The sequence below is a fragment of the Panthera tigris genome, chromosome B1 (genome assembly GCF_018350195.1).
Source record: "Panthera tigris isolate Pti1 chromosome B1, P.tigris_Pti1_mat1.1, whole genome shotgun sequence".
Classification (NCBI taxonomy): Eukaryota; Metazoa; Chordata; class Mammalia; order Carnivora; family Felidae; genus Panthera; species Panthera tigris.
Window position 1 is genome coordinate 164,512,646 of NC_056663.1, and position 16,675 is coordinate 164,529,320.

Below are 16,675 nucleotides of genomic sequence, written 5' to 3' on the forward strand. Positions count from 1 at the left end.
ATATAATTTTGGGAGTGATAAATGGTACAGTATAGACCATGATTAGGGGTTCATAAAAGTCTGAAGGTCAAGGAAGGCTTCATGAAGGAGATGCAACTTATACTAGGCCTTAAAGACAGAACAAAGGATTGAGAGGTGAAAACTGTATTCTTATCCTGGGTTTGTTATTAAATCCATTTCTTCATCTATAAATAAAAGGTTTTCACTAGGTAATCTCAAGGGTTTGCTTCTGATTTTTGGCAGTCTTTGATTACAAATAATATTCCAGGCAGAAGACACAGCATACTAAAAACCAAACCAAACAAACAAAAAAAACTTATAAAATTGAATCACTTCTTCTGTACTGTATGCATCATTAAGTTCCATTATTATGAAATCTCCCTAAGTAAACAAGTTGCTAGAATTTAGAATCTGCCAGTGAAACATAGAGATGCTCCTCATTAAACAGAGGTCATGCAAAACTACATTTTATTAAGATATTTTGGTTAACTTTGGTACAGATTCTAATGCACCTATAAATTGCATGATGCTTATTTACTGGTTTGTTCAAATCCCTCAAAATATTTTGTCATTGGGCTAGAAATCAGAGCTGTAAGTGATTTGACATATAAAGTAATGAATCTGGTTCTATAACTACCCATGAAAGCTGACTGCATTACTGTATAGTTGAATCAACATTACTGTGTCCCTTATTAGGAAAATTTAAGAGGTTTCATATAACGCTTATGACCTATCTCCAGTCTTTCTCCTACACAGTCTAGAACTTATCCTAAAAGCCAGTGTTACAAACTGTGTGTGTGTGTGTGTGTGTGTGTGTGTGTGTGTGTGATGGGTGCTTGTGCATTTCTCCTGAAGTGCATTTTCATTCCCTACCTTTTAAGCTTTTTGCTTCTCAGTAAAGTGATTATGTGGTCAGAATACCACTGGTGACACCAGCAGGTTTCTGGTTGGCTCTGGCCTAACCCCTGTCCTTTGGAGAAGAGTGGCTTTCATTTTACCTCAACAGTATAAAAACACTCAAGGTATCTTTATATCCACAGCTGACACAGCTTTCCAAAAATAATGTCCAGGGGGAAAGTGGTCTTTTCACATCCTCAGAAACAATAAGGAGCCATGTCATAGATCACCTCAACATTTGCAATGGTTAAATGCTGCCTAGTTAATAAGAGATCAGATCAACATCTGCATTGGGCATGGTCTAAGCATCAAGGATTTTTAAACCTTGAAACAGAAGGAAGTGAGGCAAATGAAAATGTCATTACAGTGGATTTCCAGGGCATATACAGACAGATTTCCTAAAGCATTCATTGCTAATGTTGAAATAGCTGTTCGTTTGGATAATCACTCCTCATGCCTCATGATGCCATAAAGGAAGAGACTTTCCACTCCAGTCCCTGGGAAAGAAACTAAGGGGTCAGTACTTCCAGCTTATTTTCCCTTTCTCCTCTCCCACTGCTCCCCACTGGGCATATTTGGGAGAAGGAGGCAGGCATACTTGGCTCCTTGTCTTCTGAATATTGTTCCCCTTCTGATCTGCTTGCAGAGAAGGTACAGTCCAGTTAGGGATGTGCGTGTTGAACTTGCTGCATTGGTGAGTAAGGCCTGTAATTGTCAGGTGGTTCCAGTGATTGGGGAGATAAACCTAATAGTGGGGTGAATTACTTACTGCATTATATTAACTATATATTCCTCAGACCAACATCACTGATTTTTTTTAAGTTTAGATCTATCATTAAGCCTAAACTTAGAGCAAATGAATAAAGTCATAATTAAGACTTCAGGAGGACCGGGGCGCCTGGGTGGCTCAGTCGGTTGAGTGTCTGACTTCAGCTCAGGTCATGATTGTAACTTAGAAATTCTGCCTGAACTTCCAGCCTGCCCTGCAGATTTCACACACAAGTGTATGAGCTAAGTCCTTAAAATAAAGTCTGTTCTGTTCCTATTGGTTCTGTTTCTCTGGAGAACTCTGGCTGATAGAAAGGGTATGACAAAAATCATGAGAGTCGTTTTTAAATGACTCAAGTCCGGAACACATTGATGTGATGGCTGTATTTCTTCCCTCAATAGAACCCTGAGCAAATGTACAAATTCATATTCTAGCTTGGGGCTAGCCTTTCTCCCACCCTTTCCAACTCACTCCCTCTCTCCTCTCATTCCCAACATACGCAAACAGTGCCGTAGGCTGTGAAAAATGTTCCCACTCACTGAATCGAACTGTTCTGGATATTTTCAATATGTAAATAGAGCAGAACTCATTGCAGTGTAATTGGAATAAAATATAATCTTGTTTCCAGTGGCAGTTTTAAAGCCCTGTTGAGAAATACCTTCCGGGCTCAATCTACTTTGCAAACAGGAAGTTATTTCCTTCTTGCTAGCTAATTCAATCGGATTCACATTTACTGAGTGGTTCTGAAGTACAGTGCAGGAAGCCAAGTGAAGTGGTGCTCGCCACATAAGGAGCTGCCTTCCAGAAGCCTACAGTCTATTTAACTGAGTTTGTCCAGTGCGAATGGCTGCCTTCACCTGTAGGGAGCAGAGAGCCACATAGCCACATGTCACGTCTGCCCATCCTGCTCCTAGAATGTACCACATCCGGGCTGTTGCTGTCAGTCATTAGCTCTCACCAGGGCTGTGCTGAACGCCAATTCCCTAGGTCTCAAATTCCTGAAACCTTTTGGTTTAGGGGGTGGGGTGGGGGGTGGGGTGTGTGGGGGTGGAAATAGGAGGCTTTGCTGGAGGTGATTTGCATGTCTCTTTGCAAACTTCCTGACAACTTGTTTCAAGACGCTATAGAAGGTTGAGTACAAACCTACATAAATCTAAACAAATCCACACTCTGTTATTTAAGAAATAGAAATGGAAGAATGACAAATGAAACAACTGGCAATTTTCCAGCGTGTTACTCAGGTAGATAAATTTATCCTGGACCCCTTTCTTTGCCTTCTTTCTCCCATACATTGGTATGGGCAGATCCTAATGGCTTTACTTTTGAATAAATCTTGATTCTGACCAGCTTTCCCCCACCATCATGTCTTGCTGCATAATTGGTCTTCCTCTTTCCAGGAAGGAACTCTGGTCTTTTCTCTACATAGCAGCTGGAGTGACGCTTAAAAAATGTAAAACAGACCAATGTCTCCTCTGTTTAAATCAAATGACTTCCTAAGACATAGAATAAAATCCAGATTTCTCATCCAAATCCACAGAGTACCATGTGATTTAGCTCCTACAAGGACCTCTGCCCTCACTCTGCCCCTTGAGCTCTCTGCTCCAGCCACACTTGTCATTTGTTGACTGTCTCCCCTGATGCTCCTAAGTCCTCAGGACATTGTCAACTGCTGTTCCTCTCTCTTGGAATGATCTTGCTCAGATGGTTACCTGACTAGCTCCTCACCATTTTCTTCACCATAATTATCATCATCTGCCATTATAGCGTATATTTATTTACACACTTGTTTTATTTTATTATTATTATTTTTAATGTTTATTTTTGAGAGAGAGACAGAGAGAGCACAAATGGCAGAGGAGCAGAGAGAGGGACACAGAATCCAAAGCAGGCTCCAGGTTCTGAGCTGTCAGCACAGAGCCCCACGCGGGGCTGGAACCCAGGAACCATGAGATCATGACCTGAGCTGAAGTCAGACACAATTGGCTGAGCCACCCAGGTGCCCTTATTTACATATTGTTAATTATTCAACTGAAATGTAAGCTCCAGGAGCACAGCTGCTCTGATGTTACTGTGTTTTTCATCACTGTATATCCCCCTTGCTCTTCCAGAAAAGAGACTGATACTCCTAAGGAGGGGCTGAGTAAATGTCTATAGAATGAGGAACTCTGAAACTCTGACGGAGTCATCTCTCTAAGCTCTGTTTGAGTTTCAATGGCTAAGGGACACATAAGTGGCTAGACTCTAGAGTGGTGGTTCTCAGACATTATTGTGCATCTGAATCTATTGGGAAGCTTGTTAAAAATACAGGTTTGAGCTCATTTCATACTAGATTCAGGTCTTCCCAGTCTGCATTTTACACAAGCTTTCCAAGGGTCCTAGCTGATTTTGGTGTACCTAAAATGCACAAAGTGGTTAGCTTATTTCAGAGAGCTAAGAATTAATTACAAATATGCACTGTTCAAGCCTGAGATACGTGACATGAAGGTTAGGGAGTAATTTCTTAAGTTGATGTTAGTGGGAATTTATTGAGCTTTGAACAGAGAATGATAGAAACAAGAAACCAGAAACTATCTTATGCATAGGAGCATTTTATACATAGACTTAGGGAGACCCAATATGTGAGATGAGTGCTTTTTACAATTAAATATAACATGCATTATAACCAGCAAATTCACTGAATTCTAAATGATGCAAATAAGGGTCAGTTTTCAGATTCATCTTCAGTGAATCCCCTTAAAAAGTCATCCAAAAACTCTTCAGTAATGTTTTGCTCTTCAGGAAAATAAAAAAGTGATTTTGGTCAAAGTAACCATTACTTTTTGGATGTTTGAAAAGGAGGTATTCAAAGTGTGTGATGTCGGGGCACTTGGGTGGCCGAGTCGGTTAAGCGTCTGACTCTTGATTTCTGCTCAGGTCATGGTCTCAGGCTCCATGATGGACATGGAGCCTGCTTAAGGTTCTCTCTCCCTCTGCCCCTCTCCTAAGGTAATCAACAAAGCACTTCTACACTTTCTTCCTCCCCACTGGAGAATATCATGAAGTAACGGCAGAGTAGAGTTATCAATCACTTTAGATTCTAACATAGAGATTTCAGGAGAAGGAATTGCTGAGAAAAGAAAAGTATCAACACCGTTTGAAAGCAGTCTAGGGGCACCTGGGTGGCTCAGTTGGTTAAGCGTCTGACTCTTGATTGTGGCTCAGGTCATGATCTCACAGTTTGTGAGATCGAGCCTGGCATCAGACTCTGCTCTGACAGCACAGAGCCTGCTTGGGATTCTCTCTCTGCCTCTCTCTCTGCCCTTTCCCTGCTTATGCTCTCTCTCTCAAAAAACAAACAAACAAACAAAAAAAAACAACCTGAAAGCAATCTATTAATAGCACACATCTATTATTACCATCGACTGTCCCTAATCAAAATATATGTCCTTCATTAGGAAAGATTTATTATATATATATATATATATATATATATATATATATATATATGTTTTAAATTTGGACAGGTACCAAACAGTTTTCACTGTAGGAGAGGCTTAAAAAAAAAAAAAAAAAGAGAGAGACTTAAATATTTTATTTTTGTAACAATAGAAATATAATAGAAAAAAAGTTTCCAATTATACATGAATTTAAAGAGCATTCTGCTTGGTTTTGTAATTAATTCATTAGTTCACTTATTGTTTTAAAAGTCATTTAAGTGCCTGATTTGTGCCGGGCTCTTTGGCAGGCATTGGAAAACCCAAAGTGGAAGATAAAGTGTTTGCATTCAAGTCCTACTCTGTTTTTCTTTACAGTGTATATTATTGCCTGGCATTATATGTGTGTTTGTGGGTGTCATTTTGATTGTGTGTGATGTATTTATATGTATAATGTTCATCTTTCTCTCCCATCCAAATGAAAGGTTTTTTTTTTTTTATTCATTGCTGACTATACCTAGTGCATACAGAGTATTTTTATAGTATACCCTCATTAAATATTTGTTAAAGTTAAATATTAAATATTAAACAAAATTTGTTTATGTTTATTCATTTTTGAAAGACAGAGAGAGACAGAGCACAAGCAGGGGTGGGGCTGAGAGAGGGCGGGGGCGGACACAGAATCTGAAGCAGGCTCCAGGCTCTGAGCTGTCAGCACAGAGCCCCACGCGGGGCTCGAACTCACAAACCGCGAGATCATGACCTCAGCCGAAGTCGGATGCTCAACCGACTGAGCCACCCAGGTGCCCCAATATTAAATATTTTTAAGTGACTTTTATTTTTTGAGAGAGAGAAAGAGAGAGTGCAAGTAAGGGAGGGGCAGAGGAAGAGGAAGAGAGAGAATCTTAAGCAGACTCCATGCTCAGCATGGGGCCTGACACTGGGCTCAATCTTACAACTGTGAGATCATGACCTGAGCCAAAATCAAGAATTGGACACTTAACTGACTGAGCCACCCAGGCACCCCTTAAATATTTTTTAAGTTAAAAAAAAAAAACGGTAAGCATAGTGTGCAATGGAGAGCTCTAGGAGAAGCACCTGATGAGTGAGGGCAGACATCAGGCAAGAGGTGAATTTTGGGGAACAAGCCAAGCTAAGTTAGCAAAGAGTGAAACCATGGCAAATTTGGGAAAACTGTGAGTTGAACTTCTAGAGCAAAGTGTGTGTCGGTGAAGGGGAGAGGGAGGAGGAATGAGGCAGAAGAGGAAAGCAGCATGAGATCACAGTGGGTGCTGGATGTAGCATTAAAGATTCTTCTAGGCAGAGTCTAGGGTGAGTTTTGGTGGATGCCTATTGGTTTGACCTGTCTGATTCCATTCCACCTTCTTCTGATAACATTACCTGACTTTCCTTGGTGCACGTGGTAGAAGTGGACCTACTTGCATCTTTAAGGCTCCAGGGACAGGCATGTGATGCAGACCTGTGCATTTATTGTTTCCCAACTTCCTAGTCAGAGAGATTGATTTCTGCGTGAGAATATGACTCAAGCTGATCCAGAAGACTCAATCCTAAGACTTTTTTTGTTGTAACTATTGGTGATAAGAAAGTACTTTTGGGTTAAGGTTGCAGAGCTTGGAACATATAAACTTCGGCGTTTTGGAACACCATGAAGGAAGGGTTTAATGAACGTAAAGCCATTATAAAGGAAAGCAGAGTTAACAGATGAAGAGAGATGCTTTCTGATGACAATGTTTAAATATATGGATATAGCCACATAGGAAATTAGAACCACTCATGGACCGTCTAGTTGTGTGTGCCAAAATATATCCCCCACCTTTTTCTTAAGCCTGTTAAGTGAATTTGATTTCTTCCTCATTTACAAAAGAATCCTAGATGTTTGGGTATAGAAGGAAATGAGAGGGAGAGAGGGAAGGAGGGAGGAGGGAGGCAGAGAGAGAGGAAGAGAGAGAGAGAGAGGGAAAAAGAGCTGTTGAAGCATCTGGAGATTAGCTACATTAAGCCAAGACTAGAGAACAAAGCATGAACCGAGCCAGATTTGGGCACGGATTTAAGGGCTAAAGAAGTCCATGAATTGCTAACACAGGCTATCCACAGAAATCAAAGGTCCTGCCTGAATTTCTCCAGAATCCAAGATGCTAAGTCATAAAGGTTAAAATTTCATCAAAGGCTGAGAGAAGTGTCTTAGTTGGCCCGATGACAAGGCAGTGATGTGGGGTACGTCCTAGGCTCAAAGGCTCATGTAGGTATCCATCTGTTTCAAGCTAGTTTTAAGGAAAAGCTGTTGACTGTTAGGATGCCTGCTTTCACATGCATTATGGATCCTGGAATTAATCACAGTACAGAGCTGATTTCCATTTAGCAAGTTGTCTGAAAGTGTAGATGTCTAAAAGTGTCTGAAAATGTAGATAACACACCGCAGAGAATAGGAATGAGAGGAAAGAGGCCAGATTACAGCATCAATATCTGAATCTGAATGGAAATTCTATGTCTTAATTGTTGGGGTTGCAAGGTGTCCCGCATGACTTCAAGTGATTTCAAATCAGTACCTGACTATAGACTGCCCATGCGACCAATCCATCCTAGGTGGATCTATTTGCAAGTGGGCAGGCATGTGGCCAACAGACACAACCACGTATATTCCAGGTTAGTGTAAAAGGGGCCCAGAAGTAGCATACTTACAGCCTACTAGTACTGTGAAATCTATCTTTCAAAACTCTAAATACCATCTCTAGTTTCAAATGATGCCTGAGGGGTACATGAATCTACAGTCTTTATCACCTCAGAGGTTGAAACTCTCCTAATGTCTGGATTCAGCATCTGTACTCCTACAGAAGAGATGCTTCACTGCAGCTGGTGGTAATATAAATCAAGACAAAGCAAGCACTTCTAACTTCGGTACAAATGACCCTTGACATGACTGCCCAGCCAAGGCTATCAAGAGTAATGTGTAATAAATGAATGATGCCATGCTATGCTCTAGGGTACCAAGGCAAATATTAGGGTCCCTCAAATGAAAATTGTCTGGGACCACAGCACATGTATCATTTGAATTCAACTGTTTACAAGGATCTAAAAGGAAAGGGGAAGACCACCCAAACTTTTATATGAAAGGAAAAAATCTGATATTATTTTCTATTTTTTAAATTTCACCAGGGGATAGCATTTTTAAATACCACACAGGTTGCATTATTATCTTAACTGCTGGAGATAATACACTGAAAAGACGAAGTAATACACTTGCTTTGTTATTGAAGATTGTATCTATCTGTTGTTATATGACACTGTGATTCGGAGAGAATAGCAGGGGTTGATATAAATCATGCTTTAGAAAATATTAAAAATCAAAGTGATAGTAAGAAAATTTGGAGCAAAAACTGAAGTGGACTACAGTCTCTTTTTCTTACTTATTATGAATGTATATGAGTTTTATAAAACATGATGTAGCATTCAGGACCTTGGGTTATGGTAGCTAAGAACTCAACCTGAATGGAGAAGTCCTCTCTAAATTTATTCATTCGGCAAATACTTATTTGTTTTTTCCTCTGTTCTAGCCACTGATGAACAATAAACATAATAGACGAGGACCTTGATCCCAATCCTTGGGAAACTTATAGTTTAGTAGAGAGATAGACATTAAAAAAAAATTACTTAAGTAAACATATATTCACTATTGTGGTAAATCCTATGGTGGAAAAGCACAGAAAGCCATGAGAACAAATAACAATGGTACAAAATACAATCCACCGTTGGGGGTGTCAGTTAAGCCTTCTTTGAGGTAGTAACATTTATGATAAGAACCAGTGTAATGGAAAAATTGAGAGATGGCCAATATTAACTTTAATTTCACTAACCCTTTCTTATGTTTTATAAAATCTGATGCTGATTCATCTAATGCATTTTTCTTTTTTTTAAATATATAAGCAATTTTTATTCAAAAGGATATATGTAATATATAATGGATATTCTTTCATCTATCTGAAAGGGGGGGGCAGGGGATCTGATTTATGCATTGCTTTGCTAAGGATGCAGTAATCTAAATAGAAAAATTGAAGTGTATGTAATCTTTTTAAAAAATTAATTTATTTAAATTGAAGTTAGTCAACATACATCATAGTATTGGCTTCAGGAGTAGAACCCAGTGATGCATCACTTACATATAATACCCAGTCTAATGAATTTTTCAATTCTATGATTTCCATTGGTTCTTTTTCAGTTTCAAGTCTTTTTTTGAAACTCCCCATCTCTACCTATATTAATCTGTTCCTATGGACATTATTTAAAAATTTTTCTTTTGAAATTATTGTAGATTCCTAGAAAGTTGCAAAGATAGCACAGAGAGCTCTCATGTACCCTTCACCCAGTTTCTCCTATTGACATCTTACTTAACTACTGTACAATATCACCCAGGAAAGTGACATTGGTATAAAGTATGTGTAGTTCTATGTAGTTTTATTACATGTGATGATTCACATAACCACCACTGCAAGCTACAGAATTATTCCACCACTAGTGCTACCTTGTGCTACCCCTTTCTAATTAATCACACTCAATCCCTCCACCCATCACTGACTCCTGGTAACCACTGGTCTGTTCTTTAATCTTTATAATTTTATTATTTCAGGTATATTATATAACTGGAATCAGACAATGTATAATCTTTTAAGATGGACTTTTTTCCCATTCATCATAATGCCTTGAGATCCATTCAAGTTGTTGTATGTATCAATAGTTCATTACTTTTTATTGGACTGGTATTCCATGGTATGAACCTACCATGGTTTGTTTCACCATTTGCCTATTACAGGATATTTCAGCTCCTTTTAGTTTTGGGCTATTTTCTACGAACTTCTACATATATTAATTACTGTTATTATTTTTAATTATTGTCCTTATCTTTTAAGCCAACATGTGAGACTTTTGCAGTTCTGTTTCTAGTGACTTTTCTCTTTTTAAGTCTTTTCTCTTAAGTATGGGTATGTTTTCCTGCTTTTTTCTCATGTCTAGTGATTTTTTTATTATATAGTAGCTGTTGATGCTGCTCTGTAGAGACTTTGGATTCTGTTATTTTCCCTAACAAATGTTGGGTTTTGTTTTAATAGGCAGTTAAGGGGCACCTGGGAGGCTTAGTTGGTTGAGTGTCTGACTCTTGATTTCGACTTAGGTCGTGATCTCAGAGTGATTTGATCAAGTCCTGTTTTGGGCTCTGTGCTGACAGTGGAGCCTACTTAAGATTCTCTCTCTCTCTCTCTCTCTCTCTCTCTCTCTCTCTCCCTCTCTTCCTCTGTCCCTTTCCCTTGCTCTCTCTCTCTTTCCAAAATAAAAAAAAATTAATAATAATAAAAGGCAGTTAAATTACTAATAGGTCACCTAGAATGGGTAGTGAGTGGGTTTTATGTGTAGTTACGGTGAATCTATTTTAATTTTTCCCTTAACTCAAGGAGAATCCCTTATTTTTGTTCTTTTTTTTTCAGTCTTTCAGCTGTTTCCCCCTTCCAGATTTCCTAGCATTTTATACTTTTGTAGTTCAGAGGTCAACCAAGGATTTGTGGGAAGTTTATATTCAGGTTTTTTTTTTTTAAAGCTTCCTTTTTTAAAAAAGAAATGTATATTTTTGAGAGAGAGGAGAGAGACACACAGACAGAGACAGAGTATGAGCAGGATAGGGACAGAGAGAGAGGGTGAGACAAAATCTGAAGCAGGCTCCAGGCTCTGAGCTGTCAGTATAGAGCCCGATGAATGGCTCAAACTCACAGATCGGGAGATCATGACCTGAGCTGAAGTCAGATGCTTAACTGACTGAGCCACCCAGGCGCCCCAAATTCAGATTTTGCATTTCTCTTGTGACTCACTTCTTTCTAGGATTTCTTGAAACTCTGGAAGTATCAAACTCCATGTTCTGACTCATCAGACTGATAAAACTGCAGGTTTTTTGGCTGAAGTTCTGCAGACTGGGGAGTGGCCTCGGGACAAAGCTATATAAATACTGATTTAAGAGAATGTCATTCCCTTCATTTGAGGGTTGATTCTCCTTTAGTTTTTGTTTGTTTTCAGTTAGTCTCATGTCTTCAAGCAGATTTAAAATTTTTTTTTGCTCAGGAGGCACCTGAATGGCTCAGTCGGTTGAGTGTCTGACTCTTGATTTTGGCTCAGGTCATGATCTCACAGAGATCAAGCCCCACCTTGGGCTCCATGCTGAGTGTGGAGGCTGCTTAAGATTCTTTCTCTCTCCCTCTGCCTCTTTCCCCTGCTCAAGCTGTCTCTCTCTCAAATATATATATATATATATATATATATATATATATATATTTTTTTTTTTTTTTTTTTTTTTTTTTTTTTTTTGCTCGGGGTTTATAATTTTTAATCCATAAGAGAGTTAGTCCAACATAAACTACTCTTTCATGTCTTAACATGATTTTTAAATTAATTTGGGCATGATTTTGTCTGTGTTTTTCTGAAAAGCATTTGTGAAGTTTCTAATCTAACTTTCCATGGATAAAAGCACATTTTTATCTTCTTTAAAAATCCCTGGATGAGCACTGGGTGTTGTGTGGAAACCAATTTGACAATAAATTTCATAAGAAAAAAAAAAACCCTGATAATTGAGGGATTTTTCTATCCTATCTACTGGAATTCAAATTTAAAACATCAATTCATCTGGCATAAAAAGTTCCTGATTTGAGATCCAGTGAAACCTTACTATGTTTGAGCCCAATGTTACTCAAACACAAAGATCAGTTAGATAGAAACATTTTACTTATTTATTAGTCACTAAGCCCTCTTGAGGGCAATATGTATTATACATCTAGATATGATGTGGCATACAAGGCTTTCATTTGGCCTTTATTTGTCCCTTAACATCTTAGAAAAATTCTCTGATATCCTGGGGTGGAATCAAGGTAAATGACCAAAGAGTGTGGTTAAAGTTTGTTTTATGATGTTTTTAAGTTATCTGAATGCATTGATTTCAGTTTGCTGAAGGTGTGACAGTTCCATTTAATTACCTTTCTAGAGAACACTGCTTTTCTAGCCAATTCAGAGGCCCTATTTTCTCCTTTACCTTTCCAAATTCTACTTATCTTTGACATCCATCCAGTCCATGGCTTCAGATTTTCCTACCAGTGAACCTATGCCATTTTATTTATGTAGGGCTTTCCCTCATGATACATCCATTAATACACATTCCAAGCTATGCAGAGGCTTAGAAGGCAACTGAGATGAGAGTGGGAACAGAAAAGAGGTGGCCTTAAAATCTGCTAACGTACTTTTAAAGCTAGTAGGTCAGAATCAGCCTTTTCCTTTCAGAAACACTCCTCAAGGTAGGTGCTGTCCTGTTTCATTTTATAACCTAATCACCTCATCTGAATATAATCTTCTTTCCCACAAAGATCGGAAGATTATTCAGGGCGAGTATCATGCTTCCTCCTAGAATCCAGCATAATATTTCACATAAGAGTGAAAATTTCCTGGGGCACCTGGGTCGGTCAGTTGGTTAAGCTTCCAACTCTTGATTTCAGCTCAAGTCATGATCTCACGGTTCGTGAGATCGAGCCCTGCATCAGGCCAGAGATGACAGCATGGAGCCTGCTCGGGATTCTCTCCCTTTCTTTCTGCTGCTCCCTCACGCGTGCTCATCCTCTCTCTCTTTCTCTCTTTCTCTCTCTCAAAAAAAAATTAAACTTAAAAGAAGGAACTTTAAAAAAAAGAGTAAAATATTATTTGAATGAGTTACTTTGAATTTTGACCATTTGGCTGAATCTGTTTGGTATTTTGCTTATAATTTTCTAATTACCTGACAGTGTTTGGTTTTGATATCCCACCAAAGAGCATGAAGATACATACACTGAAGATTTATAGTTTGGCTTCTGCCTGATTCTCCAGCCACCTCTAATACTACATATTCTCCCTCACTTGCTATGGTCTTGCCACATTGGTGTCCTCTTAGTACTTTCATACCTCAAGCAATTCCTTCCTCCGAGCCACTGCACTGTCGTGTCCTCTGCCTCGAATGGGCATGGTGTGGTTAGTGCTTCTCATCACTTAGGTCTCAGATCAAATGGTCATGTCTCAGAGAAGTCTTCCTGATCTACCTTCCTTGTTCCCTTGAAGCTGATCCAAATCATTCTCTTACCCATCGCTCTGTTTTACTTTCTTCAGAACTTACTACAACCTGAAATTATCCTCTTAATCCGTGCTTACATGTTTATGGTCTGTCTTCCCGCATTAGAGTCTAAACTCTATGAGAGCCAGGAGCTTTGTCTCCTTCAGGGAAGTATCCCTAATGCTCAGAATGGTGGCTAAATGAGCGAATCTTTTGAGCTGTCACCCTGGGTGCCATCTGAAAACAATTTATAGTGGATGCAGTATTTCAATGTTCACAACTTTAATTTGATTTCAGTGAAACATGGCATAGAAGTAGAGGCTAAAGAGATGTTCTTAAAGAATAAAGAAAGCACTAGTGAAAGCACAAGTCATAAGATCTACCAACGAAAAGCAAAAGAAAAATAGTGACAGTGTCTTACATCCAAGGGTAATAGCTAGCTAGCTATAATGATAATGAGTACCTATCATGCTCCAGGTATTGTTACAAATATTAGACTTAAAAAAAAAACCTTATTTAGTCCTTATAACAACTCTATAAGTATACATGATGACATTGAGAACAGAGACTAGATGAGACGTTGTGTAGGTTGATATGTCTGGGGTTATAAAGCCAGTAAGTAGCAGAGCTGGGACTCAAACCCGAGCAGTTTAATTCCAGTCTGTGGTTGTAGCTACTGGGCCATATCTTTTCATTTCCACCGAGTACAGAACTGATTTATTTTAGTTGTCTCATTCATTTATCAAGCAAATCTGGCATTATTCTTCTGCCTATAGTTTTACAACTATTTGGTTTAGAATAAAGAATAATGGATTTAGGGTTGAGTTTTAGGTCCAGGTATATTACTAATCTATGGTAACTTCAACCTAACTTCTTCAATCCCCAATTCTCAAATATGTAAAAGGGAGGTGTGTTTGAGCCATATTAAAGATAAACTAATATACTTTTTTTCCCCCCTGTTATGGGGGCCCTGAGCACCATGCTGCTGATACATTTTGGAAGAATATTGTAAGGAATATTTAATACGTTACCTGAACTTTATTCATCTCCAGTTTGTTCTTCTCATTGGCACTCTGGTCTTGTTTGCTAGCTCCCTTTTTCTGAGGGCCTTTTCCAAAGAAGATGTAATTTACAAAGGCATATTCCAGGAGAGCCAGGAACACAAACACAAAGCAACCCATCAGGTAAATATCAATCGCTTTGACATAAGGGATCTTCGGCAAAGTCTCCCTGAGGTGAGTGCTGATGGTTGTCATTGTCAGCACGGTGGTGATTCCTATGAAACAGAAAGACACATCTTAGCTGAACGCACTTGTTAAGCTGCCCTTGAAAGACTAAGACAGATGCTATTTCCTTATTGGTGTCCCAGAATGATGGCAGCAATGTGATAAACCACTAGGCAAAAGGAGCAGATATTTGGAAGGACAAAGCTTCAGACTCCCCATACAGGCCATGAACAAATCGTAAAACAGGATGTACCATTAATGGAGGGTTGGAAACCATTTTTTAAAAAATAATACACATAGAAGAAAGAAAAACAAATGGGCCTGCATATCAAAATCCCATTGATATGCTCACTGTTCCTACTAAATCTGTCCTTGTGACACTAACGCCCACAACAGCCACTACCAAACTGAAAGTTGGTAACCATCGTGAGGAGACCTACTTCATTCCATAAGTCTATAATATATACAAGGTCAGTATTACACGTTAAAATAGTAATGCATCATTCATAGTGAAACAACACTAAAAGAAGATATACGTAAGAAAGTTCGCGATTTGCATCAAACATTTGATTTATGTATTTTTTAAATAAAACCTTGTTGCTTTGATTTTTCAAATATTACCTCTGGTTCTTGATTCCAGAGCTTAGAATGAATTAGTTCCCTAGAGTCAAGAGAAGATTTCCTGAAAAATTCAACTTGGATTTGTTAAAGAAGGTTAAGACTGTAAACTCTTAAAAGGAAAATTATGTTTTGTCTATTTTGTTAAGCACAAGCTTTCTTAACCATATAATCTTTGCATGAGTGTAATAAATATTTGGTGTTGATGATGGCAATGATGAAATGTAATTGGGAAAAACAAAACTGAAGAGGAAATTGGAATCTTACATAGATAATTTGTGCTATAATACTAATATTACATATTTATATAGCATATTACAGTTTTATTTTATTTTTTAAGTTTGTTTATTTATTTTTGAGAGAGAGAGAGAGACTGGGTTAGGGACAGAGAGAGAGAGAGAGACAGGGAGAGAGAAAGAATCCCAGGCAGGCTCCAACATGGGGCTTGATCTCACGAATAGTGAAATCATGACCTGAGCCAAAATCAAGAGTCCGATGCTTAACTGACTGAGCCACCCAGGTGCCCCAATATTACAGTTTAAACACAGTTATGAATTATCTTATATGACTGCCATAACAGCTTGCTGAGTATGATAAGGCAGCTTTATGATTTCTGTTTTATGGATGCATAAACAGAAATTCTGAGATTAGTTATTTTCCATAGATCACCCAGCTAGGGGCAAAAAAGCAAGGAAGTGTTAAACAAAAGGCACTTAAAATGAAAACAGAAAGATGAGAAGATAAAACTTGAAACTTGATGACAGTCCTTAAAAATAAAGACAGGAAATGTTAAAATGGGTGTTAAAAACAAAGGACATCCGGCAAAGAGAATAGAAGGTAGAAACTGAAAAGGGGGAACAATAGTTTAGCACTCATTTGCCCATGAGATTATTCTGGATAAATTCCCTGATTTGACTATTCAACTTTAAGAGAACAGATAAAATAGGAAGTCGGAGTTAGCATATAAAAAGTTAAAATGGTTCAGATCAGTGATGAATTCAAAAGTGCTGCACTGATCTGAAATGCCATCATGAACTTATTTCTTTGAATAAAATTTTAAAGTTCACCCAATATAATTCTAGCTAATATCCTCAGCAGAAATAAACAGTTCATTTACAAATCCACTAATTACTTTTTGGTTTCTACTCGTTGATTTAAATTTTTAAGCAAGAAGGGTTAGTAAACAAATGCCTTTTTTACTTAGTTAAGTTTTAAAATGTCACAGATTTTACATTTCAAAGAGAAGATTAAGTCAGCATTTTATGTGCTAACATCTTTAATCAAAATACCGTTAGCTTTGGGGATAGATGGGTAAGGAGAACCACAATTTATGACCTTGATAGTTGTATTCCCTGCTGTTGACATCATCCACTGTTTTTTCCTTAACCATAGTATACACATACTCATGTTCACATTCATATAATATATGCAGATTCATACCTATGATGTGATCAACTATTTGTTGCCTTTCCTTAGTTTTGGAATGTTCAAAGGTTGATAAGGGGCTACCAGCATTTGACGGTGAGCCATTAGAAATTAGTCATTAGAAATAAGTTATAGGGATGACAATTACTTTGAGTGTGAAGGGGATGCTGAACATCTAACCCAGTTGAGCAATCTCAAAAGAAGTGAT

General features: G+C 38.2%; 1 protein-coding gene and 1 long non-coding RNA gene across 3 annotated transcripts in view; one reads left to right on the forward strand and one right to left on the reverse strand.

The window, feature by feature from the left end:
- GABRB1 (gamma-aminobutyric acid type A receptor subunit beta1) overlaps positions 1–16,675 on the reverse strand; it is a 373,556-nt gene that overhangs the window by 3,192 nt on the left and 353,689 nt on the right. Inside the window, exon 8 of one of the 2 annotated variants that reach the window (XM_042984593.1) lies at positions 14,236–14,474. In XM_042984593.1, the coding sequence (XP_042840527.1) occupies positions 14,236–14,474 (239 nt within the window). Of the gene's footprint in view, positions 1–14,229; positions 14,475–16,675 lie in introns of both variants that reach the window. The other variant, XM_015534761.2, reaches the window with a different exon arrangement.
- Positions 1,272–14,371, forward strand: LOC122238047. Its single transcript, XR_006217025.1, has 3 exons — positions 1,272–1,413; positions 1,544–1,591; positions 14,289–14,371. It is a non-coding gene; the product is annotated as an uncharacterized LOC122238047 (long non-coding RNA).